Source organism: Sus scrofa, chromosome 15, assembly GCF_000003025.6.
Source record: "Sus scrofa isolate TJ Tabasco breed Duroc chromosome 15, Sscrofa11.1, whole genome shotgun sequence".
NCBI classification, from domain to species: Eukaryota; Metazoa; Chordata; class Mammalia; order Artiodactyla; family Suidae; genus Sus; species Sus scrofa.
This window is the reverse complement of record NC_010457.5, coordinates 18547237-18573200: the sequence shown is the minus strand read 5'-3', so window position 1 is coordinate 18573200 and position 25964 is coordinate 18547237. Positions and strand designations below refer to the sequence as shown.

At 39.9% G+C, this 25964-nt stretch overlaps 1 protein-coding gene across 1 annotated transcript in view; it reads right to left on the bottom strand.

Moving 5' to 3' along the window:
• NCKAP5 (NCK associated protein 5) overlaps nucleotides 1–25964 on the bottom strand; it is a 1051270-nt gene that overhangs the window by 889162 nt on the left and 136144 nt on the right. The window contains 1 exon segment of the mRNA XM_021075797.1: nucleotides 8318–8447. Within this exon segment, the coding sequence (XP_020931456.1) occupies nucleotides 8318–8386 (69 nt within the window). The 5' untranslated portion in view covers nucleotides 8387–8447.

The following is a 25964-nucleotide window of genomic DNA, read 5'->3' as shown; positions in this document are numbered from 1 at the left end:
AATATAAAATTAACCAGTACAAAGTGATATAAGGAAGAAGTTTTTTTCCTGGGAAAAAAACAACTCAGCAATGACAGGGGTTGTCAACAAGGGGCATAGGACAATCTCCTTGGGTTGCCTCTTTCTTCTTCTCTTTCCCATTCTTTCACCTACTGAATTCTCTCTGTTGCCTCACAGCCCAGATCTAATTATAGGTCCTTCCTAGTGACTCCTTATAGACTCCCAAAAAGACTGCAATTTCTGTTACTGCCAATGTTACACCTGTTTACCTTCTCCGTGATACTTTATTTTTCTGCTTATGAGCTCAGTTTCTACAAACAAACTATAAACACTTCAAGAAGGAGTAGTTCCTTGATATCATTAGGGGTGCCCTGCAGGAAAGAGATGATACACTCAAACCATCTAATTGAGGAGATATGGGTAAAGGAACAATTCATTAAAATGTGCATGGACCGAAAACAAAACAACATGAGATTGGGGGGTTGGGGTAGGCAATATCCCAGAGCCATTACTACCAAAATGGTTAGGGCAAGAAAAGATGAACAACTATATTCCAACAAATTTGACAATCTAGAAGCAATGGACAATTTTCTAGAAACTGAATCAAGAAGAAACAGACCAACTGAGCAGACAGATCACTAGAAATGAAATTGAAGAGGTCATAAAAACACTCCCCACAAATAAAAGTCCAGGACCAGATGGCTTCACAGGCGAATTCTATCAAACATATAAAGAGGAACTGGTGCCCATCCTCCTTAAACTCTTTCAAAAGGTTGAAGAAGGAATACTCCCAAAGACATTCCAAAACCAGACAAAGATAACACCAAAAAAGAAAACTATTGGCCAATATCTTTGATGAATATAGACACAAAAATTCTCAACAAAATCTTGGCCAACAGAATCCAACAACATATCAAAAAAATCATACACCATGACCAGGTAGGGTTCATCCCAGGTTCACAAGGATGGTTCAACATACACAAATCAATCAACATCGTACACCACATTAACAAAAAAAAAAGTCAAAAATCATATGATCATCTCAATAGACGCAGAAAAAGCATTTGACAAAGTCCAACATCCATTCATGATCAAGACCCTCGCCAAAGTGGGTATAGAGGGAACATTCCTGAACATAAAGCCATTTATGATAAACCCACAGCAAATATAATACTCAATGGGGAAAAACTGAAAGCCTTCTCACTCAAATCTGGAATAAGACAGGGATGCCCACTCTCACCACTGCTCTTCAACATAGTTTTGGAAGTCTTAGCCACAGCAATTAGACAAACAAAAGAAATAAAAGGCATCCATATAGGAAGAGAAGAGATAAAACTGTCACTGCATGCAGACGACATGATACTATACATAGAAAACCCTAAGGACTCAACCCAAAAACTACTTGAACTGATTAATAAATTCAGCAAAGTAGCAAGATATAAGATTAACATTCAGAAGTCAGTCACACTTCTGTACACCAGCAATGAAATATTAGAAAAGGAATACAAAAATATGATACATTTTATTGCAACTCACAAAATCAAATACCTCAGAACACACCTGACCTAGGAGGTAAAGGACCTATATGCCGAGAACTATAAAACTTTAATCAAAGAAATCAAAGAAGATGTAAAGAAATGGAAAGATATTCCATGTTCCTGGATTGGGAAAATCAATATTGTAAAAATGGCCATACTACCCAAAGCAATCTACAGATTCAATGCAATCCCTATCAAATTACCCATGACATTTTTCACAGAACTAGAACAAACAATCCAAACATTTATATGGAACAACAAAAGACACAGAATCACCAAAGAAATCCTGAGAAACAAAAACCAAGCAGGAGGCATCACTCTCCCAGAATTAAAAAAATATTACAAAGCCACAGTCATCAAAACAGTGTGGTATTGGTACCAAAACAGACAGACAGACCAATGGAACAGAATAGAGAATCCGGAAATAAACCCTGACACCTATGGTCAATTAATCTTTGACAAGGGAGGCAAGAACATAAAATGGGAAAAAGAAAGTCTATTCAGCAAGCATTGCAGGGAAACCTGGACAGCTACATGCAAAGCAATGAAATTAGAACACACCCTCACACCATGCACAAAAATAAACTCACAATAGCTGAAAGACTTAAATATACGACAGGACACCATCAAACTCCTAGAAGAGAACATAGGCAAAACACACTCTGACATCAACATCATGAATATTTTCTCAGGTCAGTCTCCCAAAGCAATAGAAATAAGACCAAAAATAAACCCATGGGACCTCATCAAACTGAAAAGCTTTTGCACAGTAAAGGAAACCCAAAAGAAAACACAAAGACAACTTACAGAATGGGAGAAAATAGTTTCAAATGATGCAACCAAGGGCTTAATCTCTAGAATATAAAAGCAACTTACACAACTCAACAGCAAAAAAGTCAATCAATCAATGGAAAAATGGGCAGAAGACCTGAATAGACATTTCTCCAAGAAAGATATACAGATGGCCAACAAACACATGAAAAAATGCTCAACATCGCTGATTATAAGAGAAATGCAAATCAAAACTACCATGAGATATCACATCACACCAGTCAGAATGGCCCTCATTAATAAGTCCACAAATAACAAGTGCTGGAGGGGCTGTGGAGAAAAGGGAACCCTCCTGCACTGTTGGTGGGAATGTAAACTGGTACAGCCACTATGGAGAACAGTTTAGAGATACCTTAGAAATCTATACATAGAACTTCCATATGACCCCACAATCCCACTCTTGGGCATCTATCCGGACAAAACTCTACTTAAAAGAGACACATGCAACCACATGTTCATTGCAGCACTGTTCACAATAGCCAGGACATGGAAACAACCCAAATGTCCATCGACAGACGATTGGATTTGGAAGAGGTGGTATATATACACAATGGAATACTACTCAGCCATAAAAAAGGATGACATCATGCCATTTGCAGCAACATGGATGGAACTAGAGAATCTCATACTGAGTGAAATGAGCCAGAAAGACAAAGACAAATACCATATGATATCACTTATAACTGGAATCTAATATCCAGCACAAATGAACATCTCCTCAGAAAAGAAAATCATGGACTTGGAAAATAGACTTGTGGCTGCCTGATGGGAGAGAGAGGGAGTGGGAGGGATCGGGAACTTGGGGTTATCAGATACAACTTAGAATAGATTTACAAGGAGATCCTGCTGAGTAGCATTGAGAACTATGTCTAGATACTCACATTGCAACAGAACAAAGGGTGGGGAAAAAATGTATGCATGTAAGGATAACTTGATCCCCTTGCTGTACAGTGGGAAAAAAAATAAATTAGAAAAAATAAATAAATAAAAAGGAAAGAAAGAAAGAAAGAAAGAAAGAAAGAAAGAAAGAAAGAAAGAAAGAAAGAAAGAAAAGGTACCAGAACACAGAGAACTGTGCTTATAACCACAGCTAGAGTTGTGCAAGAGGTTGTCCAACAAAAGCTATGGCCTTAGGCAGAGTTGCCCAGTCACCTTGGTCCACATCCAGGCAGGGAGAGAATGCAAAACAATGATCTTGATCTCTCAGCTCCCAACCTCTCATGTCCTGCAGGTCATCTCACTGGCCAAACTCAGTGAGATGCCAGAAGACCAGGAATTCTTTTGACAAGGTCCATGTGGCCCATCCTCCAGGGTCACGCAGTCAGGTAGAGAAGGGTGGAGTGGATCTGAAGGGGAAAATGGCAACAAGCCAGCACATCACTTAACTGAAGCATCTAAAATATGAAGCAGGTTTTTGACAATACTTGTTGATCTACATAGTTAATGCAAGCCACTGGAAGGCCTAATTACCCTAATGATTTGGATGCAAACCATCAAGAGCCTGAAGGATGAACTGAAGGATCTGTGTGGGGCCTTTCCTGCAGCCATGAGTCTGTCAAAATAGCGCTGCAATAGGATCTGAGGATCCTGTATGGCCATCATTTTATCTTCCTTTCCATGGGAGAGAAGGAGATGGGGTACCCAGGAATTCATCACCCATATGAAAAACTGTTACTCTAATCTGTGCTTAAGAGCAAAAAAGTATTTTCTTCAAATTAAAAGATAAGCTTTGCTCTTGAAACATGAGCTGGTAAAAAAGATAATTCACTCCCCGGCCTTCTCATCAGCTAAATGCTATCACAGCTACATGTGTCAAATTGCTATACATGCAGCCTGGGGAGGATTCTGGCAACTAAAAAGGCACAGTGTGAAATGCTGACTTTTTCTGATCAAAAAGCATCCTGGGGTGGGCTGAAGAGCTTTAGGTCAAGAAGAGGCCCTGATTTCTGGGGTGATTTCTATTGTTATCGGAAAGAAGACTGTACTTGCTGTGAATGAGAGGCTACTCGGCACACTCCTACTGGGGGACGCAAACGTGGAGTCGCTTGTCTTTTTCTCAGGGTCTCTACCCCCCACATTGAAACATATTTTTCATTTCAGTTTCACTTACCTGTCACTTTCTTCTTTAAAAGGATGACTTATCAAGTAAAAAAATCATCAACATCAAAGAATACTTCAGTGTTATCCAGTCCCCAAGTGTATGCGCACAGGCATGCACACACAATTGTGACTAAGGACCACAAACTCCCATCCCCCAGGGTTTTTTTCAGTATTTGGACTATGGGTATTTTTTTTATTCTGTGGTGTGAAATTTTAAAAATTGATGCAGGAGAGTCATGATTTGATTACATAAAATAAAAAAACAGGATGAAGGAGTTCCCACTGTGGTGCAATGGGATCATTGAAATCTCTGCAGTGCTGGGATGCAGGTTTGATCCGCACTTGGCATGGTGGGTTAAAGGATCCCAGCATTGCTGCAGTGTGGCATAGGTCGCAACTGCAACTCGGATCTGATCCCTGGTCCAGGAACTCCATATGCCATAGGGAAGCCAAAAAAGGGGAAAAAAAATTATATATATATGGTAATAAGGCCTTATTCTTGCAGTACATTCTAATTACATTCTAATTTTTGCCTGCATAATATGAAAGTGGAAATTACCTCTGGACCCTTTAACTTTCAAAAATATGGGCCATAATGACAACTGTAGCGGCATTTCAAGACAAGAATTTAATGTGTTTCTTTTTCCTCTCTTCAGTTTTCTAAAGGGTCGTCTCTTACTGGGTTATTATTAGAGAATGCAAGACAAAGAACTGAAATGACAGGTGGGAAACCTCACTTCCACTCTGGGTTGTATCCTAGTCTTGCAACCTTAGGAATAGCATTTAAACTCACTGATTATTAACTAATTTTTCTGCAAAGTGAGAGGACTGGAAAACCCATTCCCGATATGGCATTCCCTGATTTAAAAATAATATAGAATAAAATAAAGTAAAATAAATATGCCTTGGGAATGAAGAGTGATATTTCTTCTTTTTTTAATTCCTTTTATGGCCATACCTGGGGCATATGGAAGTTCCTGGGCCAGGGACTGAATCCAAGCTGAAGATGCATCAACACTGGATCCTTTAACCCACTGCCCCGGGTCATGGATTGAACCCATGCCCCTGCAGCAACCTGAGCTACTGCCGTCAGATTCTTAACCTACTATGCCACAGCAGGAACTGCGCTAGGTGTTTCTTTCTCTCTCTCTCTCTCTTTTTTTTTTCCTTACATTTCCCAGCAACCTTGTCCTAGAATCATCCTTGTATGCTTCTTGCCTAGTTATGTGTGTGGTTTCGGCCTGGAGCCAAAGAGGAGGGTGCAGCATTGGGTTCAAGTCCTTTACAGGCCGGTCAGCTTTCATCTCCTCCCTGTCAGTCTCTCTGACAATCACAATAAAATTCACTTTAAGGGCCTTTCAGTGGGTATCACACCCTCAGAACCAACTTGACAAGAACCCTGTTCCTGCCACTGTCCCAGGAGCAGCATCTTATATGAGGAAAGAACCTATCAGTAAAAATAGAAGGCAAAATGAGTCACATGTCCTAAGCTGTATAATGATGAGTGGCGTCTAAGCATCCTCGTACACAGGGCCACACAGTCATGCAAGAGCATTTTCGTTTTCAGGATTCTCCCAATAAACATCCTCAGTCTGCTTCTAGGAAACAAGGAAGACATTTCGCTAGTATAAGAACTCTCCTAAGCATCATTTAGGGAGATTTAACAGGATAACATTTCTCAGGTGGTACCAAGCAAAAAGTTCTCATTTTCTCAACATTCTTTAATGCTGTCAGCCAAGAAACAGATTCACAGCCCCCACAATACACAGGGTAGAGCTGCAAGCCAATGGGAGTACAAGTTTGGTTTGGGGTTTTCAGCCAGCACAGGTAATACAACGAGCTTTATATTCACAGTCAAGCCTGTCCCTAAGGAAAATTTAAAGGAAGGCAAAAATTTCATTGCAACTCCTCAGATTTTCAGATACCCAGTGCCCTCTTGATAATCTGCTTCCCCTCCTCTCCCCCCACCCCAGCACAGCACTGCAGGCCAGCCCTCTGTGCTCTGCAATCTTTTGTTTACCAACTGCCTCAAGGAAATTCTGCTCATCTGGCTGACATCTGGAAATGATCCAAGACCTTCTATTAATGAGTGCTACTGTGAATGATTGAAAGACAATAGCTTAGCATGCTTGCTTTACAGGGTCTTTGTATTTTCTCTGGCCCCCAAGACAGAATTTAGGTTTTAGGGATTAATCAGCAAGGATGATACTTTGGGGTTCAGAGAAACTTTCCTGTGCTGCTCCTATTATACTACGTAAGCATCTGGTGAGACATATGACAGACCCTATTGGTGGGTTGATTTGTAAGAAGTGTTTTCCTTGGTAAAGAAAAAAAGGAGAGGCTGAGAAATTATCCTTTTATCCTAAGATTCCCTAGAGATTGCAAAGGGTATAGACATATAAACACACACACACACACACACACACACACACACAATTTTCACCACACTCTACCTGGAGAGATAGACCTCAGAGATGAAAAGAGGGCATAACCACTGGGAGAAGAACTTAAAATTCTCTAAGAGTTCTCAGCCTCTGAAGGAATGCAGAGGCAGAGCTCACAGAGACACAGAAGTTGACTCTAATAACAAGAGAAGACCTGGACACAGCATTTTAATGCAATTCTTTTTTCAGTTACCAGAAACTCCCATCTGTGAAGAGCTTGAGATGGGAAACCTCAGCAGTCATGGAGTAAATAGCTCATTTAGACCCTGACAGAGCCAGACCTACAGCAGCAGAATTGGAAAAGGGCAACTGATAAATCAATTCAGCAAATATTTTATTGGACAACTACTGTAATCACAACTCTGGGCCAGGGGCTACAAGTACACAAATGAAAAAAGCGCATCCATAAACAACATCCAACATCCATTTCTTCTTGAGTAGGTGACCAAGAGAGAAAGGAGTGACTCACTTCATTTGATTTCTTACTTTGTTCAGAGGCATCATTGAATAGGTGATGTCAATATCCAGTATCTTAGCTTGGACTGGAAGGAAGGGCCCACCTTCAGAAATCAGGGACTTCAAGGAGTTCCTGTTGTGGCTCAGCAGTGACAAACCTGACTAGTATCCATGAGGATGTGGATTCAATCCTGGCCTCACTCAGTGGGTTAAGGATCTGGTGTTGCCATGAGCTGTGGTGTAGGTCGCAGATGCGACTCAGATCTGGTGTTGCTGTGGCTGTGGTGTAGGCTGGCAGCTGTAGCTCTGATTTGACTCCTAGCCTAGAAACTTCGACATGCCACAGGTGCAACCCTAAAAATATATACATATATAAAGAAAGAAAAAAAAATCAGTGACTTCATCTATTTCCTTGGACTCGCCAGGTTCTCATACAGGAAAGCAAACCCAACCAAGTTGTTAAGAATGACGCCCATCAGCATTCAACTCAGAAAGAAAGTTTATGGACCACAGGATGAATTTACATACCTAAGATGGCAGAGATTTTCTTCATTCTTCAATATCTGAAATTCTGCCGAAGTCTTGTTCAACGGACCCCCAGCCTTAAGATAAATGGGTGCTAGAACAACTGTGTATCGGCCTGGCATTTGGCATCAGCCATGCAGTAGTGTTTTTGTGTGGGTTTAAGCTTACTTCAGTTGGAATTAATGTAATCATACATAATGCTGAGAGATTATGACATTTACTTATTAGGACACTATACAAACATTCCCATAATGTTCTAGCTTTTGACCTTATAAAACATGAGCAAAACAAAATCTCAGGGGATATTGCTAAGGGGGTAACTGGAATAGGGGTTTCAAAAGCACAGGGTTTAGGAAATCAGCATCAAAGAATAATGCATTTTAAGCCAAAACACATAGCGGTAAATGAATATCCAGTACTTACCATGAGACTGCTATCTAGAGAGAGCCTTTTTCCAAAGTCCCTTTTCTCAAGCTGTCTCTTTCCCTCCATGGGTGAGGTTATTTATTTTCCTTTGTGGTTTATGAGAGTCCCCCTTCTGTTGCCTGGGTCACTGCAAAAAGTGAACATGTATTTTACTATCCAAGTGAATAGCATTTAGATTCTTGTTTTTAACTTTCTAATCAGGAACAAGTGTTGAGGCCGAAAATACCCAGACCCAAATAAGAAGTTTGGAACTGGGCTCTCTCAACTCAAAAGCCCTCTCCAGTTGCCAAGGTCAGCATCATCTTTACGGAGGCCGCTGTGTTTTCATAGGTTTGGCTAATGGAACCGGAGAAGGGGTGTGCAGGATGAATCAGCAGACTGTGGAGAAAAGCAAACAGTCCGTTTCATGCCACACTTGCTTCACATCCAACCCCTCTCTATCCGCCAGCACCATTCTGTTGCTGTGCACATAGACACTATCCGCAAATTCCATGAGCTCAAACTGACAAAGCCACACTCCATATCTAAGAGCTGTTGCATCCAAGGCCCAGCGAGGGGAAACTGAAACATGAGCCTTACTTCCAACATTTAATTTTTAAAATACTTAATTTAAACCTATGTGAGGACCATTTTAAGATACCTTCACTTGTGAACAGGTTGAATCAGCCCAAATAGCCATGACTTCATTATTGAAAACAGGTAGAGTGAATCCTTGCCTTCCACTTAGATTGCTTGATATAGAACGATTCTGTGCTCTGGTTACTAAGGATGTTTTACATGTATGAAACACTAGCTTCCAGTTTTTACCAAGATATAAACACTTGAAATAAAAGAAATAGGTTTGAACCCAGGTTTTCCGACTCATTGGCCAAGTGCAACTTGGCCAAGCCATTTAAGTTCTCTGAAGCTCCTCTTTCTCCACTACAAAAACAGAAAACAATGGAAATCAAATCATATATATATATATGGTTTAAAGGCAATTAAAAATCACAGCTCAGGAGTTCCCATCGTGGCGCAGTGGTTAACGAATCCGACTAGGAACCGTGAGGTTTCGGGTTCGGTCCCTGCCCTTGCTCAGTGGGTTAACGATCCGGCGTTGCCGTCAGCTGTGGTGTAGGTTGCAGACGCGGCTTGGATCCCGCTAAAGCTCCGATTTGACCCCTAGCCTGGGAAACTCCAAATGCCGCGGGAGTGGCCCAAAGAAATAGCAAAAAGACAAAAAAAAAAAAAAAAAAATCACAGCTTCACATTTAAGTTGTCATTATGCACAGATTACATTAAAAACCACTCAAGCTTAAACACAAGTTGGCATACTTTAGTATGTCTTTGATGATTCAGAAGGCACTTTGAGGTACAGAAATTGCTCATAATCTGCACAAAACACATTTTCTCTCAGGCATTGTAGTGCTGATGTAGAAGAGCTGAGCTTAATAAAATACTCTATCAGTATCTAATAAAATTGAGAAGAAATATTTTTTGAATGATCCCAACTGCTCCAGGTTTAACAAGGATGTGACAGGCAGGACCTGACAATCCCTAAACAGTATGTGGCCTCTTTCTCTTGGTTTCATGGGCCAGGAAGAGCATTGAGACAGCTGTGGCCCAGGCAGTGAATGCTCTCGTTAGAGTCAACTGTAGGAAACTGGTGGGCTTCTTTTTCAGTACAGGCTCCCTCCTTGAGGTTAGCCATTCTTTCTATCTCACTTATAGGAACACTCATTTTAATTCATTACTGGTCTACTCAGAAACTTCTATGAGTTCATTCTGACTTCAGGATAAAATCCAGATTTTTTTTGACACCATGTTCAAGGTCTAGGTCCTGCCAACCATCCTTTGAACAATCCCCAAACATAGGAAGCACATTCCTGAAACCACACTTCTTATCATACCTCTCTCCTCCATCAGATCTAACACTCCCCTTGCCCCAGTGCCTGGCTCACATCCCACCTCCTTCAGAAGACTTTCTGAGTCACTCCACTTGGCAAGGATTCTTTTCCCTCCCAAGATTCACAGAAGCCCTTAGGGACTTCCATTAGTCATCGCCTTCATCACCTGGGTTAGTACTTTAAATTATAGTAAATTCTTAATATGGGCTTGTGGGTAGAACCTGATAGCTAAAAACAAACCCTTGGCAGCATTTTTCAGAACAAAGTTAGTGCTATGCTAATAGTATAGGCAAAACTATTGGTCAACTGAAATTTGTTTACAGGCTTGTCTTTACTGCTTTCAGCTATTTCTACCCACTTTGTAGGCCCCTCCTCATCTTAGGGACTATATACACTGGCAGCTCAGAATATTCTCTGTAATGATCAATCCAGCTAGAGAGACTACTCAGACTCTGAAATTTTCCCCTCGCAAAAAAAAAAAAAAAAAAAAAGCCTTCCTAAGTCTTATTCTCAAGAGCCTCAGGGTTTAACAGGTCACAATAGATGAGATTTTGGCATTGAGCTCACATTTATTAAGTGTCTAATGAATGGTGGACTCAGTACTTTAGTGTTAGTGACATACCATGTATAATAGAGACCAAGTCCCTGCCTTGGTGGAAATTACATCCCAGTGGGAGGGTCTAAAAAACAAATAAGCAAACAAACTATGATAGGAAGGAAATAACCTCCAGTAATTGGTGTAACAGAGGGTCAAGGATGTTGCGGGGTGGGGGGGGGGAATTTTAGATGGAAGCCCGAGGATAGAATCCAGCCTTGAGAAAACATGAATAAAGAGCATTCCAGGTAGAGGAAAGAGCCTTTCTGCTGGGATGTAGATGAGAAAGAGATGTGTGTGCTCTAGAACTGGGCACCAGTTTTTATAGAAGCAAAGCACACTAGGAGGAGAATGTGTGGGAAAAATTGTGATGTAAACAACTAGATCAGACAGGGTCTTGCAGGTCAAGGTAACTTTGTTCAACACACAATGGTTTTATTTTTGGGTCAGGTTCTCTACTCCTTACTCACCAATCACGTTAAAGAAATTGTTTAACACATTCAAGCTCAGTCAATTCATTTATGAAAGGCTGTTCCTAATAGGACCTTCCTCATGGTGGGGTTGTTGTGCTGATAAATGAGATGATCCATTGAAAGATCACATAGTAGGACTGAAATTGAGTCCCTCTAAAACCAAGTTTCTCTGCTGAGTTTATGATTAAGGTCTCAATCCAACATGTTATTCTTTTCTTGTCCAACATCTGTTCTCTTCAAGATTGCAGAGTATTAAAAAAAAAAAAAAAAAAAACGGAGGGGGAGGATTGAAATCTAGCAGGACCCCATAGGGCTCTTGGGTACAAATCCTTTCTGTGTCTCTATTTCCTGTTTGTAAGGAAATAGTCTTCATTCAGCCTCCATGACCTTCCCTGAGCTGCAAAGGGCAGGTTCAAACAGTTACTCATTAGGGAAGGGAGGGGATGCAGAGACCAGGGAGGAGGAGTCAAGGAACAATAGTGAAGCCTTGGGGCAGGCTCCTGGCTCCTCCTCAAGCAACATACTTAACAATATCTCTGAGTTCTCTGTAGGAACTAAGGCTCCCTCCCAGGCAGAGGATGGCAAATTAAGGCTGAGGACAAGATTCCTGCCTTGTTACTGTACCACCAGCCATCAGCTGTAAGTCATGCACCTCAAATTCTACCTATAAGAACTTTTCCCTGAAAACCATCAGGGAGTTTAGGGGTTCTGGACAAAAGCTATCCATTCTCTTGGCTTGGCCCTGCAAGAAACCTTTCTCTGCTCTGAGAGAGAGAGAGAGAGAGAGAGAGAGGGAAAGAGAAAGGAAGGAAGGAAGGAAGGAAGGAAGGAAGGAAGGAAGGAAGAAAGAAAGAAAGAAAGAAAGAAAGAAAGAAAGAAAGAAAAAGGAAGGAAGGAAGGAAATAAAAAATAAAATAAAATAAAGATCACACATAATCTTTAAATGTTAGATACATTGATTAAGTCTCTGGTAAATAAGATTAAACCTGTTAAGCAGCAACCCTAGTGGCTGGATTTTATGCCTAGTAATAAGCTGAAGAAGCTGTCATTGTGAGAACCAGAGATTCCTTCTGACAGTTCTCAAATACTCTGGCATGCTATGTGGAAGGCTGATTAAACAGCGTAACCCAGTCAATTTCTTTCCATGCTTTATTGTGCTAATTATATAGGCAGAGACTGACACTAAAAACACGGGGCAACTAATACAGCACAGGTATTGACCCATCAGAAGGACACAGTCAATGGCAACAAGCATTACAGCTTTAGCAGTGTGTCCTGGTCAATCATCGGCCAACATTTATGAACTACCTCTACCCCAAGAACTTGAAAATTGGTGAATTAAACCATACAACAATCATGGAAAGGATCCAAAAGGATCCAAACAAGGCCACACCAGGATGTGTCAGTATGAAAAGGGGAGGGGCCCATGAAGGAAAAGTCAGGAAAGCTGACACACAGTGTCCCCAGCACTGCAGCAGAGAAGAGTGCCCTCACATCCATAAACCCAACAAGGACTGTGGAAAAATGGGCATGTCAGACCCCAAAGACACTTCAGGAGGACCCTGGTCATTTGTATCATCCAACAAGTTCCTTGTTCAGAGACCCATGTCATCAACCCCCTAATTTTACTTGATTCCCATGTAGCTTTACTTACAATGAACATGCTGATTAGCAAATATAAGGAGGCAAACTTTTGGAAAGTTACATTTTTAGCAAAAATTGGCAATTTGGCATCTGTTTATAGTCATTATTTATATAGTTGCTCAGTATATTAGTCAGCTTGTGTGGCCATAAGAGAATACCACAGACTGAGTGGCTTAAACAATAGAGATTTATTTTTTCACAGTTCTGAAGGCTGGAAGTCCAAGATCAAGGAGGTGGCAGGCTTAGTTCCTGGTGAGGTCTCTTTTCTTGACTTGCATTTAACTGCCTCCTCCATGTAGCCTCACACTGTCTTTTCCTTTGTATACATGCCTCCAGTGTCTCTTTCTTTTCTTTTTCTTGTTTTTATTTGGAGGGTGGGGGAGTTCCTGAGCCAGGGATTGAAACTGAGGCACAGCAGTGACAAAACTGAATCCTTAACCACTATGCTCCTTTTCTTTCTTTTTTCCTTTCTTTTTTCTTTCTTTCTTTTTTTTTTTTAACAGCCACACCTGCAGCGTATGGAAGTTCCCAGGGCTGGGGGTCAAATTGGAGCTGCTGGCCTACATCACAGTCATAGCAGATCCTTAATCCACTGAGTGCAACCAGGGACCTCACAGAGACAACATTGAGTCTTTAATCCACTGAGCCACAATGGGATCTTCCCCTGCCTTTGCTTATAAGAACACCAGTCTGACTGAATGAGACTCCCATACTTAAGATTTCATTTACCTTCTTCCTTAATTACCTCCTAAAATGTCCTGTTTCCAAATATAGTCACATTGGAAGGTTAGGGCTTCAACATAAGAATGGGGGGAGGGGATACCCTTCAGTTACAAGACTTACTTTCAGGAGTTCCCCTGGTGGCTCAGCGGAAACAAATCTGACTAGCAACCGTGAGGACACAGGTTTGATCCCTGGCCTTTCTCAGTGGGCTAAGGATCCAGTGTTGCCATGAGATGTGGTGTAGGTTGCAGACACAGCTCAGATCCTGTGTTGCTGTGGCTGTGGAGTAGGCCAGCAGCTACAGCTCTGATTTGACCCCTAGCCTAGGAACCTCCATATGCCACTGGTGCAGCCCTAAAAAGACAAAAAAAAAAAAAAAAAAGTTAAGTTTCAATCAGATTTCAAAGCCATGTCACATCTCAGTGGACTAGGTCTTAAAACACTAAGTGAAAACTCTGGATGTCAGTGGCTCCTCCCAGACTCCATCCCTCTCTGCTGATTATTTGACTGCTGGATATCACTACCACCCCTACTCACCCTCACCTTGCCCTGCTATGACTTCTCTGTATCAGAGATCTACAGATGCAAACTATATTCTTAAGACTTAGTGGATTGGTCAAGTTGGATTCAGCCAAGAGGAGGCAGTGAGAGATCGGAAACCAACAGGAAGGGAGAAGCCATTCTACTTCCAGCTCCAGATGTGCAGGACGAAAAGCAGGGGACTATTGTGATTTATTCCTCTAATACTTATCCTAAGAAAGGGCAAGAGTACCTTCCCAGCCTTTGAGTACCACCACCTTATACCTTTTGCTCTTCAAGCCCTTCTAACAGCTTCATAACAAATTCCTTGCATTAAATCCCTCTCTGCTTGAAATATCTAGAGCAGGTTCTTTTTTCCAGGCTTCACAATGATTGATGCACATTCCATAGAGATGCCTTTGGATGGGCAGTCAGCCTTCTGTGGGCAACTCCTGTCATCTTTGCCATGAGACTTCTGAAATAACAGCATGGGATTTAAAATTTTACTAGGCACTTAGGTCCTGGAGAGAAGGAACAGTATTTTAGAGTCTACCTTCTCCTAGGTAGTATAATGCCTGATCAGAGCAACATGGAGCCACTCAATGAGAATCTGTGGTTTGCATGAATAACTGAATACTTGAATGTTTATAACTGTTGTCCGAACACATAAAGAGCAGGCTGGCAATTTTACTAAAGCAAAGAAACACTGTGCACATTTATAACACTGAAATTATTTTCTTAGAAAAATACCCAGCCATACTCAAGCCTCAAAGAAAACATTGTATTATGATTGTAAAATCATCCTCAACCTAAACATTCCTTCTCCGCCCTATCTGCATTTACAAAGTACCTTAATCCAATCATGTTCGTGTCTTTTCTATGGCTTCTCCCACTCTGATTATAAAGAGCAGAGATCCGGAGTTCCCATTGTAGCTCAATGGGTTAAGGACCCAATGCAGTCTTTGTGAGGATTCAGATTTGATCCTTGGCCTCGCTCAGTGGGTTAAGGATCTGGCATAACTGCAAACTGTGGCATATGTCTCAGATGTGACTTGGATCTGGTGTTTTTGTGGCTGTGGACTAGCCCAGCAGCTATAGCTCGGATTTGACCCCTAGCCTGGGAACTTCGATATGCCACGGTTGAGGCCCTGAACAAAAAGAGAGAGAGAGAAAAAAAAGCACAGGTCTGCCTCTGAGTACTGGGCTGGATGCCTTTTGCATGGGGAAGAAAACGGTCAGAGAGTTTAAGGAAGACAGGATATTAAGCATCTTCTCGTGACTGATGGTCATTGATAGTGATCTTCCCTCACATACATCTCTTTCTAGCTGATTAAAGTACTATCTTGGTATCAGCAGAAATCTGAGTTGGCCTTAATAAACTCTTTAATGTTCCTCACAGATAGTAATGGCTTTTCGGGGCCAGATAGACCCTTCAGTATTCCTAAAGAAGGCAGTAATTCCTTTTGTGTTCTGTTACACTTTAATAGACTATATCGTTTTCAAGGGACAATAACCAAACCACACCATGAAACAGAACCATGAAGTCATATTTTCTCACACAGGGAATAGTCTCACATACATCCACACTCACACATACACACTCATGCTCACACTCATTCTGAGAAATGTTTTCTCCACAGAGAAAATGTTTTCTCCACGGAGTAGGAAAATCAGAGAGGCAGAAACTCAGATGGAGAAAATGATTCTCAGAATGAGTGTGAGCATATGAGTGTGCGCATGTGTGTATGTGTGAGTGTGGATGCGTGTGTCTGCATTGTGAGACTATTGTGTGTGAGGAAATATGACTTTGTGGTTCTGTTTCCTGGTGTGCTTTGGTTATTATCTCTTGAAAATGATATAGTCTGTTAAAGTCTAGCAGAAAAAAAAAAGGCTTACTGCCATCGTTCTCTTGCATTTGAGTGGACTGGCAACGAGACCCTACTGTATATATAGCACAGGGAACTACATATCTAATCACTTGTGATGGAACATGATGGAAGATAAAATGAGAAAAAGAATGTATATATATATGTGTGTGTGGGGGTTACACACACACACACACACACACACACACACTGGGTCACTTCGTTGTATAGCATAAATTGACAGAATAGGAGTTCCCGTCGTGGCGCAGCAGAAACAAATCCGACTAGGAAACATGAGTTCAATCCCTGGCCTCACTCAGTGGGTTAAGGATCTGGCGCTGCTGTGAACTGTCGTGTAGGTTGCAGATGTGGCTCGGATCCTGCATCACTGTGGCTGTGGTGTAGGCTGGCAGCTGTAGCTCCAATTAGACCCCTAGCCTGGGAACCACCATATGCTGCAGGTGTGGTCCTAAAAAGACCAAAAAAATGAAATAAAACAAAAAAAAATAAATAAATTGACAGACCATTGTAAATCAATCATAATAAAAAAATAACAAAACAAAGAAATAAAAAATTTTAAGAAAAAAAATGCTAAAGTAGGGCCAGAAGAAAAAAGGAAAATGGTAGAGCTAAAAGAAAGATTTGGCTTCTGGCACTCTGCCATGTACATTTGAGCTTATCCATAACTTCTCTGAGTTAAGATTTCCTAATCTGTTCTCCCCAGGTTATTGTCAGGTTTCCATGCAATAATAACACATGAAAAAGCCCTTCCACATCTAGATTTAATATTGTTTTCCACCAGCTGCATTAAGCAACACACAAGGCAAGATATGACTGCGTGCAGCTTAATAGCATCCAGAGAACAGAGACTATGTCCAAAACATGGGCATCTCCCTTGAGCATCCAGCACATGCACTCCTACGTAATATAAACCCTACAAAGAATCACTGCAGCATTGAACATGCCAGGGACAAATCAAAGGGCAAAGACACATCTGCTGACCAGGTAGCTCAGCAGATCACCACCCTGGTTCCTCTGTAGAATCTCCTAGGGAGCTTGTAAAACTTACCAATACCCAAGACCCACCCCAGACCACTGAAATCTCTAGAGGGGGGGCAGGTACCAACATTAGACTATGGGGACAGCAGCCAGAGTAGTAACCACTGGCTAGAGCAGTGGTTCTCCAACTTTGCTGCATTTTAGAGTCAACTGAGGAGTCACTGAAGCCCCTTCCCAGACCAAATACACCAGGAATGGATGGCTAAGGGTAGTTAGACTCACTCCTCATCACTTTAAGATCCCTGAATGATTCCAACACACAGCCAATGGAGCACCAGTTCATAAGGGGGGAGGTACCACCTTTTCTAGAGCTACTTCCTTTTCTCAAGGGCGAGGAACACAATTGCTGGCAACATCAACTGCCTTTCTTTAGCCACTGCAACCGGCAATTCCTGATTTTCAAACTCTGACCCAGAGGAAGAAGAGAAACATTAGATATATACAGTAGACACAAACGGTTTGGAACCAGACCTTCATCCCACCTCAGTTTCTCAAGCAGGCTTAATTTTTTTTTCCTTTTTTTTTTTTTTTTTGGCCATGCCTGTAGCATGTGAAAGTTCCCAGGCCAGGAATCAGATGGAACCCTTACCACAGTAGTGACAACCCCAGAACCTTAACCCACTGAGCCACCAGGGAACTCCTAATGTATTTTGCTTTGTGTAGATAACAATGTTGACTAAAGAAAGAAATAACAAATCTAGATTCCAAATTAAGGTGCAAATATAATAGAAATGCAGGGCGAAGACATCACCTAGAAAAGGAGGGAAAGAACTTCCTACACCAAGGACAAGAAGAGAAAATCTGGACCCAAATGCTTCCAAACCTGCTCACTCCTTTTTCCCCTCTGCCCTCCAGAAGCATCCTGTTCTCATTTCAAAGTGCAAAGCAGGAGAGAATCTGTCAGATGTGTGTATAGCTACCCAATAGAACACTTGAAACTCCTGTCAGCTTTGTATTGAAATCTTTTCATCCTGATTAAGTCTACATAAAGGAAAGCAACTGGTTTTCCTTATACTTTAAACACATACACACAACAGTTTCCTTTCAGAAGATATACTGGCTCAATAACTTTCTGCTCTTGATACATCCATTTATGAGTCATATACATAAGGGTGTGTGTGCGTGCACAAAATGCATATGTACGAGTGTGAGTGTGTATGTGTATGCTTTTGTATGAGTGTGTGTGTGTATGTGCACTTCACTCTGATTGAAAACTGCTGTCTTGATTCTGGACATGAGTATGAAAAAATACCAAATTATGAGACTTTAAACCATAAAATGTCTACTTAAATCGTAACAGCACCTTGAAATTCATTTAGAAGATGACTAAACGCAAACAGACTTCCAAATATAGTGTCCCATCCTTGCCAGATAAATTAGCGGCTGGAAAGACTCTCTGAGGATGTGACAAAAGGTTTTTACTTTGAAGTGGAGGAAAATTTTGCATGAAGATGAAAACCGTTTTTTAAATTTTTATCAAAGTATATGTGACTTACAAGATTATATTAGTTTCCAGGGTAAAATATAGAGATTCAAATTTTTTATAGATTATCCTCCATTTAGTTATTATAAAATATTGGCTCTGTTCCATGTTATACAGGGTATCCTTGTCATTTATTTATTTTATACATAGTAGGTTGTACCTCTTAATCTCCTACCGCTATTTTGTCTCTCCCCACTCCCCTCTCCCCACTGATAACCACTCATTTGTTCTCTAGATTTGTGAGTCTGTTTTTTTTTTGTTGTTATTGTTGTATTTGCTAGTTTATGTTTTAAATTCCACATATAAGTGATAACATAATATTTGTCTTTTTCTGACTTACGTCACTAAGCATAATGGTTTCATGAGCTCATATTTTTAAACTTCTCACCCTAGAAGCTGGTCAGTAGCATATAGTTGATGACTTTTTAAAAAATTTTTTTAAAATTATAGATGATTTACAATGTTGTGTTAGTTTTAGGTGTACAGCAAAGTGATTCAGTTATATATATACATATATGCTCTTGTTCAGATGGTTTTCTGTTACAGGTTATTACAAGATATTGAATATAGTTCCCTGTGCTAATACAGTAGTTCCTTGTAGCTTATCTCTTTTATATATAGTAGTGTGGATATGTTAATCCCAAACTCCTAATTTATTTCTCCTCCCCCTTTCCCTTTTGGTAAACATAAGTTTGTTTTCATATAGTTGATGATTTAAATGCTGGACAAACCCCTAAGGATCACTCTCCCATGGCCCCCTCCAAGTGGTACATCCAACAGAGGAAACTAGGGGTACAGAGAAATCTTGGTCTGGAAATCTTGGCTGTTGCTCAATATGCAGCTTCAGGAAAGTGGAATGGTTAAAGAATTGATGTAAATGTAAACCAAAGTCTTTATAAACAAAGGACAGGGGAAGCTCCTGGAACCTCTAAAATGTCCAAAATTCAGTACATTCCAACCCTTACTAAAATATTTTAAACATTGAAATGTAATTCATATACTACAAAATTCTTCCTTTTAAAGTGCACAATTCAGAGACAACCCATTTTACTAGCCAATACTCATTTGTGACAGAAACTGGTCATGTGCTATGGAAATGCGAAGAAATTCCCTCATCACTGCTTGAGCTTCATCAATCCTGACTGTCCCATGTCTCCATCATTTTGTTTAGCAGCATCCAGGCCAGTCCCGAGTTTCAATTCTCTAACTAAAAGATTCTGTGACCTTGAGCAATTTATTTAACATCTCTTGGCCTCCATTTCCTCATGGATAAAATCAAGATAATAATAACAGCAATCATCTTAATAAGATTGCTTTCAGGATTAAAATGATGCCTGCTTTAAAATACTGGAGTATATATTCAATAATTGTTCATACAACCAAATTCCTTTCATTCAGAATTCAATAATATTTATCTACATAATATCTATTTTGTCCCAGGCCTTGTGTTAGGCCCTGCAAAGAGAATGAAAGACATAGAGACAGAGAGAGAGAGAAGGAGGAGGAGGAGGAGGAGGAAAAAGAAGAATTGGGGAGAGGAGGAGGAGGAGGGGGCAGGAAGGGGAAGAGGGAGGGATGGAGGAAGAGGAGAGGCGGAGAACGAGAAGAAGAAAAGAAAGAGAAGGAAAGAAAAAAGAAAGGAAGATGTAAAGTGCATATCTTCAAATTTCAAGGAAGTTCAAAGTTTAAGAAGGGAATATCTATACATCGATAGTAAAAGTTTGAGTTCCTGCTGTGGCACAACTGGATAAACCAAGTCTGCAGCTCCAGGATCCAGGTTAGATCACTGGCAGAGTAGGTTAAAGGATCAGGTATAGGTCGCATAGGCGACGTAGGTTGCAGCTGTGTCTAGGATCTGATCCCTGGCCTGGGAACTCCTAGGAGCAGCCAAAAAAGAAGGTTAAAAAAAATGAATGTGGTGTTCACAGCCGCCGCTATACCTCCATCCCTCGCCAACGCCAGCACCGCCGCTTTTAGCTCACTGAGCAACAGCCGAAGGAGAAGGGGGATAAGCAAGGACGTCTCTATGGCTCCTACAAAGCATTACAGCCCGCAAATTGACTGGAGGTAAGCACCGAGGAAGCAACTGGCTAGAAAAGCTGCTCGCAAGAGTGCGCCCTCTACTGGAGGGGTGAAGAAACCTCATCATTAAAGGCCTGGATGGATTAAAGACCTAGATGTAAGATCAGACACTATAAAACTCTTAGAGGAAAACACAGGCCAAACTCTCTGACATAAACGACACCAACATCTTCTCAGATCCACCTTAGAGTAATGACAATAAAAACAAAAATAAACAAATGGGACCTAATTATACTTAAAAGTTTCTGAACAGCAAAGGAAACAAAATGAAAAGACAACCCACAGAATGGGAGAAAATATTTGCAAATGAATCAAATGACAAGGGATTAATCTCAAAAATTTATAAACACCTTCTGCAGCTCCATACCAAAAAAACAAACAACCCCATCCAAAAATGGGCAGAAGATGTAAACAGGCAGTTCTCCAAAGAAGACATACAGATAGCCAAAACACACATGAAAAGATGTTCAGCATCACTCATTATTAGAGAAATGCAAATCAAAACCACTCTGAGGTACCACCTTACACCAGCCAGAATGGCCATCATCAAAAACTCTACAAACAACAAGTGCTGGAGAGGGTGTGGAGAAAAAGGAACCCTAGTACACTGTTCGTGGGATTGTAAATTGGTGCCACCACTGTGGAAAACAGTATGGCGATTCCTCAGAAAACTCAAAATAGAACTACCATTTGATCCAGTAATCCCACTCCTGGGCATCTATCCAGAGAAAACCACGACGTGAAAAGACACATGTACTCCAGTGTTCATTGCAGCATTCTTTTCAATAGCCAAGACATGGAGACAACCTAATGTCTAGCAACAGAGGAGTGGATCAAGAAGAAGTGGTACATATATATAATGGAATATTACTCAGCCATTAAAAGGAAAGAAATAACAGCATTTGCAGCAACATGGATGGACCTAGAAGTTATCATGCTAGGTGAAGTCAGCCATACAATGAGACACCAACATCAAATGCTATCACTTACATGTGAAATCTAAAAAAAGGACACAATGAATTTCTTTGCAGAACAGATACTTACTCACAGACTTTGAAAAACTTATGGTCTCCAAAGGAGACAGTTTGGGAGGTGGGGGATGTGCTTGGGTTGTGGGATATAAATCCTATAAAATTGGATTGTGATGATCATTGTACAACTACAAATGTAATAAATTCATTGAGTAATAAAAACAAACAAACAACAAAAAAAAAATAAAGGCCTGGTACCCTGGCACTCCGTGAAATCAGACATTATCAGAAGTCCACTGAACTGCTGATTCAGAAGCTTCCCTTCCAGCATCTGGCGTAGGAAATTGCTCAGGACTTCAAAACAGATCTTTGCTTCCAAGGTGCAGCTATTGGTGCTTTGCAGGAGGCAAGTGAGGGCTATCTGGTTGGCCTTTTTGAAGACACCAACCTGTGGGCTATCCATGCCAAACGTGTAACAATTATGCCAAAAGACATTCAGATAGCACAGCACATACGTGGAGAACGTGCTTAAGAATCTATGATGGGAAACATTTCATTCTTTAAAAAAAAAAAAAAAAACAACCATCTTCTTCCTGTTATTGGTAGTTCTGAATGTTAGATATTTTTTTTCCCCCATGGGGTCAGAAGGTACCTAAGTACATGATTGCAAGTGGAAAAATAGGGGACAGAAATAAGACATTAGCAGTTTTTCCATTTTCATTTGTGTGTGAATTTTTAATATAAATGTGGGGACATAAAGCATTAATGCAAGCCAAAATGTTTCAGTGAACAAGTTTCACCAGTTCAACTTTATAAGAACTGTAAATAAACCTGTTAAATTTTTTTGGAAAAAAAAAATGTGAATGAATGAGTGAAAGGTTTCAGCACAAAAATTTACTGTTGGTTTGGATAACCTTGGGAAAACTTGCTCGTATTGTCATTCAAAGTATTGCCAGCTAATTTCCGGATACAAACCATTGCAACATTTTTACAGTGTATGAACTAAAAACCAAGAGACAGAATGGCAGGGGCTTGGACCAGGATAAGCATTTCAGCTATGGCTGTTTTTCAGAACCATCTGTTGTTTCTCTTTTTCTCCCCGCCCCCCCCTTCTTTCTTTGTAAAGATTTCCCCCACTTTTTAGTTCCCTCCTCAGCCTCTCCTCCATTTAGCGCTTTAAGAAAAGGTTGTAGTTCATTATGTGTAATGTCTACCCGTTGCCCGTAAACTCTTTAAGGAGAGAGTCCGTGTAGAAATGAAACAAATAAATAACTTTTCAAAATAAATAAAGTGTGCACATAACCCCAGTGGATTGGAAGACTATTTAGATAAGTAACTAGGGAAAAGAATTTTCACACTGTGTCATCTGCTAACGCTAATGAGTTAATTAAATTAGAAAAATTCCAGTGCCAAAAGTGAAAACATCCAAATACGTGGGATGCTGGGGGAATTATAGACCTGTTAGGAAATGCGTTCTGTTCCAGCTTATTTTTTTCCTTTGAGAAGGCCATGGAGAGCTACACTTGAAAAACCATCCAATTTCAAGAGAGTATTTTCCATCTGGGGCCAGTTGGATAGAGTACGCTTTAAACTCTGCAAAGCCTGCTGAGAGGCAACATGATTTGTGAAGAAAACAGTTTATGAAAAGCAACGTTTTGTGAAGATCCAGCAAAAGATTTTACTGTGAAGTTCCCATACATTGCTGAAGTAATTATTTCTATTAAATGTCTCAGTGCACAGATGAAAAACCAAAATGATTCAGGAAATGGATATGGTAAAATCAATTGGAAGCCAATACATTTTAGCCAAGGCTTTCACTGGTAATTAGAATATTTCTTGCTACCTGGAAGCTTTCTTCACTTTATTCTCTTTTATAGTAACCTCCTTCCACCACAATGCCCCTGCCTCAAATAACCCTGATGTGAAAAAAAAAAAAATGCTAAAAGCCTAGTAAATCAAAATTAAGGGGTTAAGTCTTACAAGTCCATCAATATGCTGAAAACCAGAGAAAGAATTCTTAGTAAACCAAAAATGCAGAATATGACATTAAAAATGTCCTAAGTTATAATAGCTGTCAAAATGAAACATCTCAAAGGTGTTTACTTTCTTTTTTTTATTACCCAAATGAATTTATCACATCTGTAGTTGTATAATGATCATAACATCCAATTTCACAGGATTTCCATCCCATAACCCAAGCATACCCCCCACCCCCCAAACTGTCTTCTCCGGAGATCATAAATTTTTCAATGTCTATGAGTCAGTATCTGTTCTGCAAAGAAATCCAGTCTGTCCTTTTTTCAGATTCCACATGTCAGTGAAAGCATTTGATATTGGTATCTCATTGTATGGCTGACTTCACTTTTCATGATAATTTCTAGGTCCATCCATGTTGCAAAAAATGCTGGCATTTCATTCTTTCTAGTGGCTGAGTAATATTCCATTGTGTATATGTACCACATCTTCTTGATCCACTCCTCTGACGATGGACATTTAGGTTGTCTCCATGTCTTGGCTATTGCAAATAGTGCTGCAATGAACATTTAATTAAATGATCCTTAAATAAATAAATTTATTTAAATTTATTATTTATTTAAATAGTGCTGCAATGAACAATTTAATTAAACATCTGTTTACTCAAAGAAAGTAAAAAAAAAAGATGTTTACTTTCTTTGAGTCAATGTTTGAGTGCTATTCACTAGGGGGAAAGAAGTGAGCTAAAATCTCTCTAAAAGATAAAACAGTTGATGACTACCCACTTAAACTGATAGCCAGAAAGACTTAAGTTTAGGTTTTGCTTGTGTATATATATGTGTACAGTATGTATTTATATATGCTATACAAATATATGTATATGTGTTATACATACACATATATCTGTAATTATTTATGTAAATATGGTCATTCTTTCTCTTTTTTTCATTTCTCCCAGTTAAAGATAACAACAACCAAAACTTATTATTTGGGCTTCTTCCTTTTTTTTTTTTTTTTTCATGTGATGGTTTGTTTCTTTTTATTTGGGCTTTGGAGGCTCAAGAATAAGAGTTATATGAATAGTGGGGTAAACCACTACTTCCCAAATTCAAGAACAGGAATCTTGTCAAAATGCTGATTCTGATTCAGTGGGTCTTGGTAAAGGCTGAGGTGCTGCAATTCTAATAAGATGATGCTTCTGGTCTGTGGATTACACTTTTATAGTAAAAGCTCTGAAACCTAGAGAATTTATCTGTGCACATATAAGAATGAAATTCTAAGAATTTTCAGATGCTCAGTATTGCAAATTATTAGAGAAATGCAAATCAAAAGTACAATGAGGCACCACCTCATACAGAACAGAATGGCTGTCACTAATAAGCCTACAAATAGCATATGTTGTAGAGGGTGTAGAGAAAAGGGAACCCTCCTTCACTGTTGGTGGGAATGTAAATTGGTACAACCACTATGGAAAAGAGTATGGAGGTTACACAGAAAACTAAAAATAGAACTGCCATATGATCCAACAATCCCACTCCTGGGCATATATCCGGACACTATAATTCAAAAAGATACACACACTATTCACACTCAAAGCAGCACTATTCGCAATAGCCTAGTCATGGAAACAACCTAAATGTCCACTGACAGATGAATAAATTAAGAAGATATGGTATATACATACCACGGAATACTACTCAGCCATAAAAAATTAAATAATGCCATTTGTAGCAACATGGGTGGACCTAGAGATTATTATACTGAATAAAAATAAGTTGAGGAAGACAAATACCATATATCACTTATACATGGAATCTAAAATGTGGCACAAATGAACCTACCTAGGTTCATAAAGAACAGACCTCTGGTTGCCAAGGGGGAAGAGGGAGGGAGAGGGAAGGACTTAGGGGTTTGGAATTAGTAGATACAAACTATTACATTTAGAATGAATAAGCAATGGGGTCCTGCTATATAGCACAGGGAACTATATCCAATCTCTTAGTACAGACCATGATGGAAAATAATATACAAAAAAAGAATGTGTATACATATACATACATATATATATACACACATGACTGAGTCACTTTGCTATACAGTAGAAGTTGGCACAACACTGTAAATCAACTATAATTTTTAAAAATAAATTTAAAAAAGAATTTTTATAAGAAAGCTATGTTCATCAAGCTAGATATTATGACCTAGTTCTTGACAGAATCTAAGGTCCTTTTTGGACTATACAGTTTACTCATATAACATAATTCTTATGTTAACCTCTACTCAAAGTTGAAATCTCAGATCCTGAGGTTTAAAGATTTCTTCTGGGCCCTCTCTTCACCTACCCACCAATAGAATCATTACCTATTAATT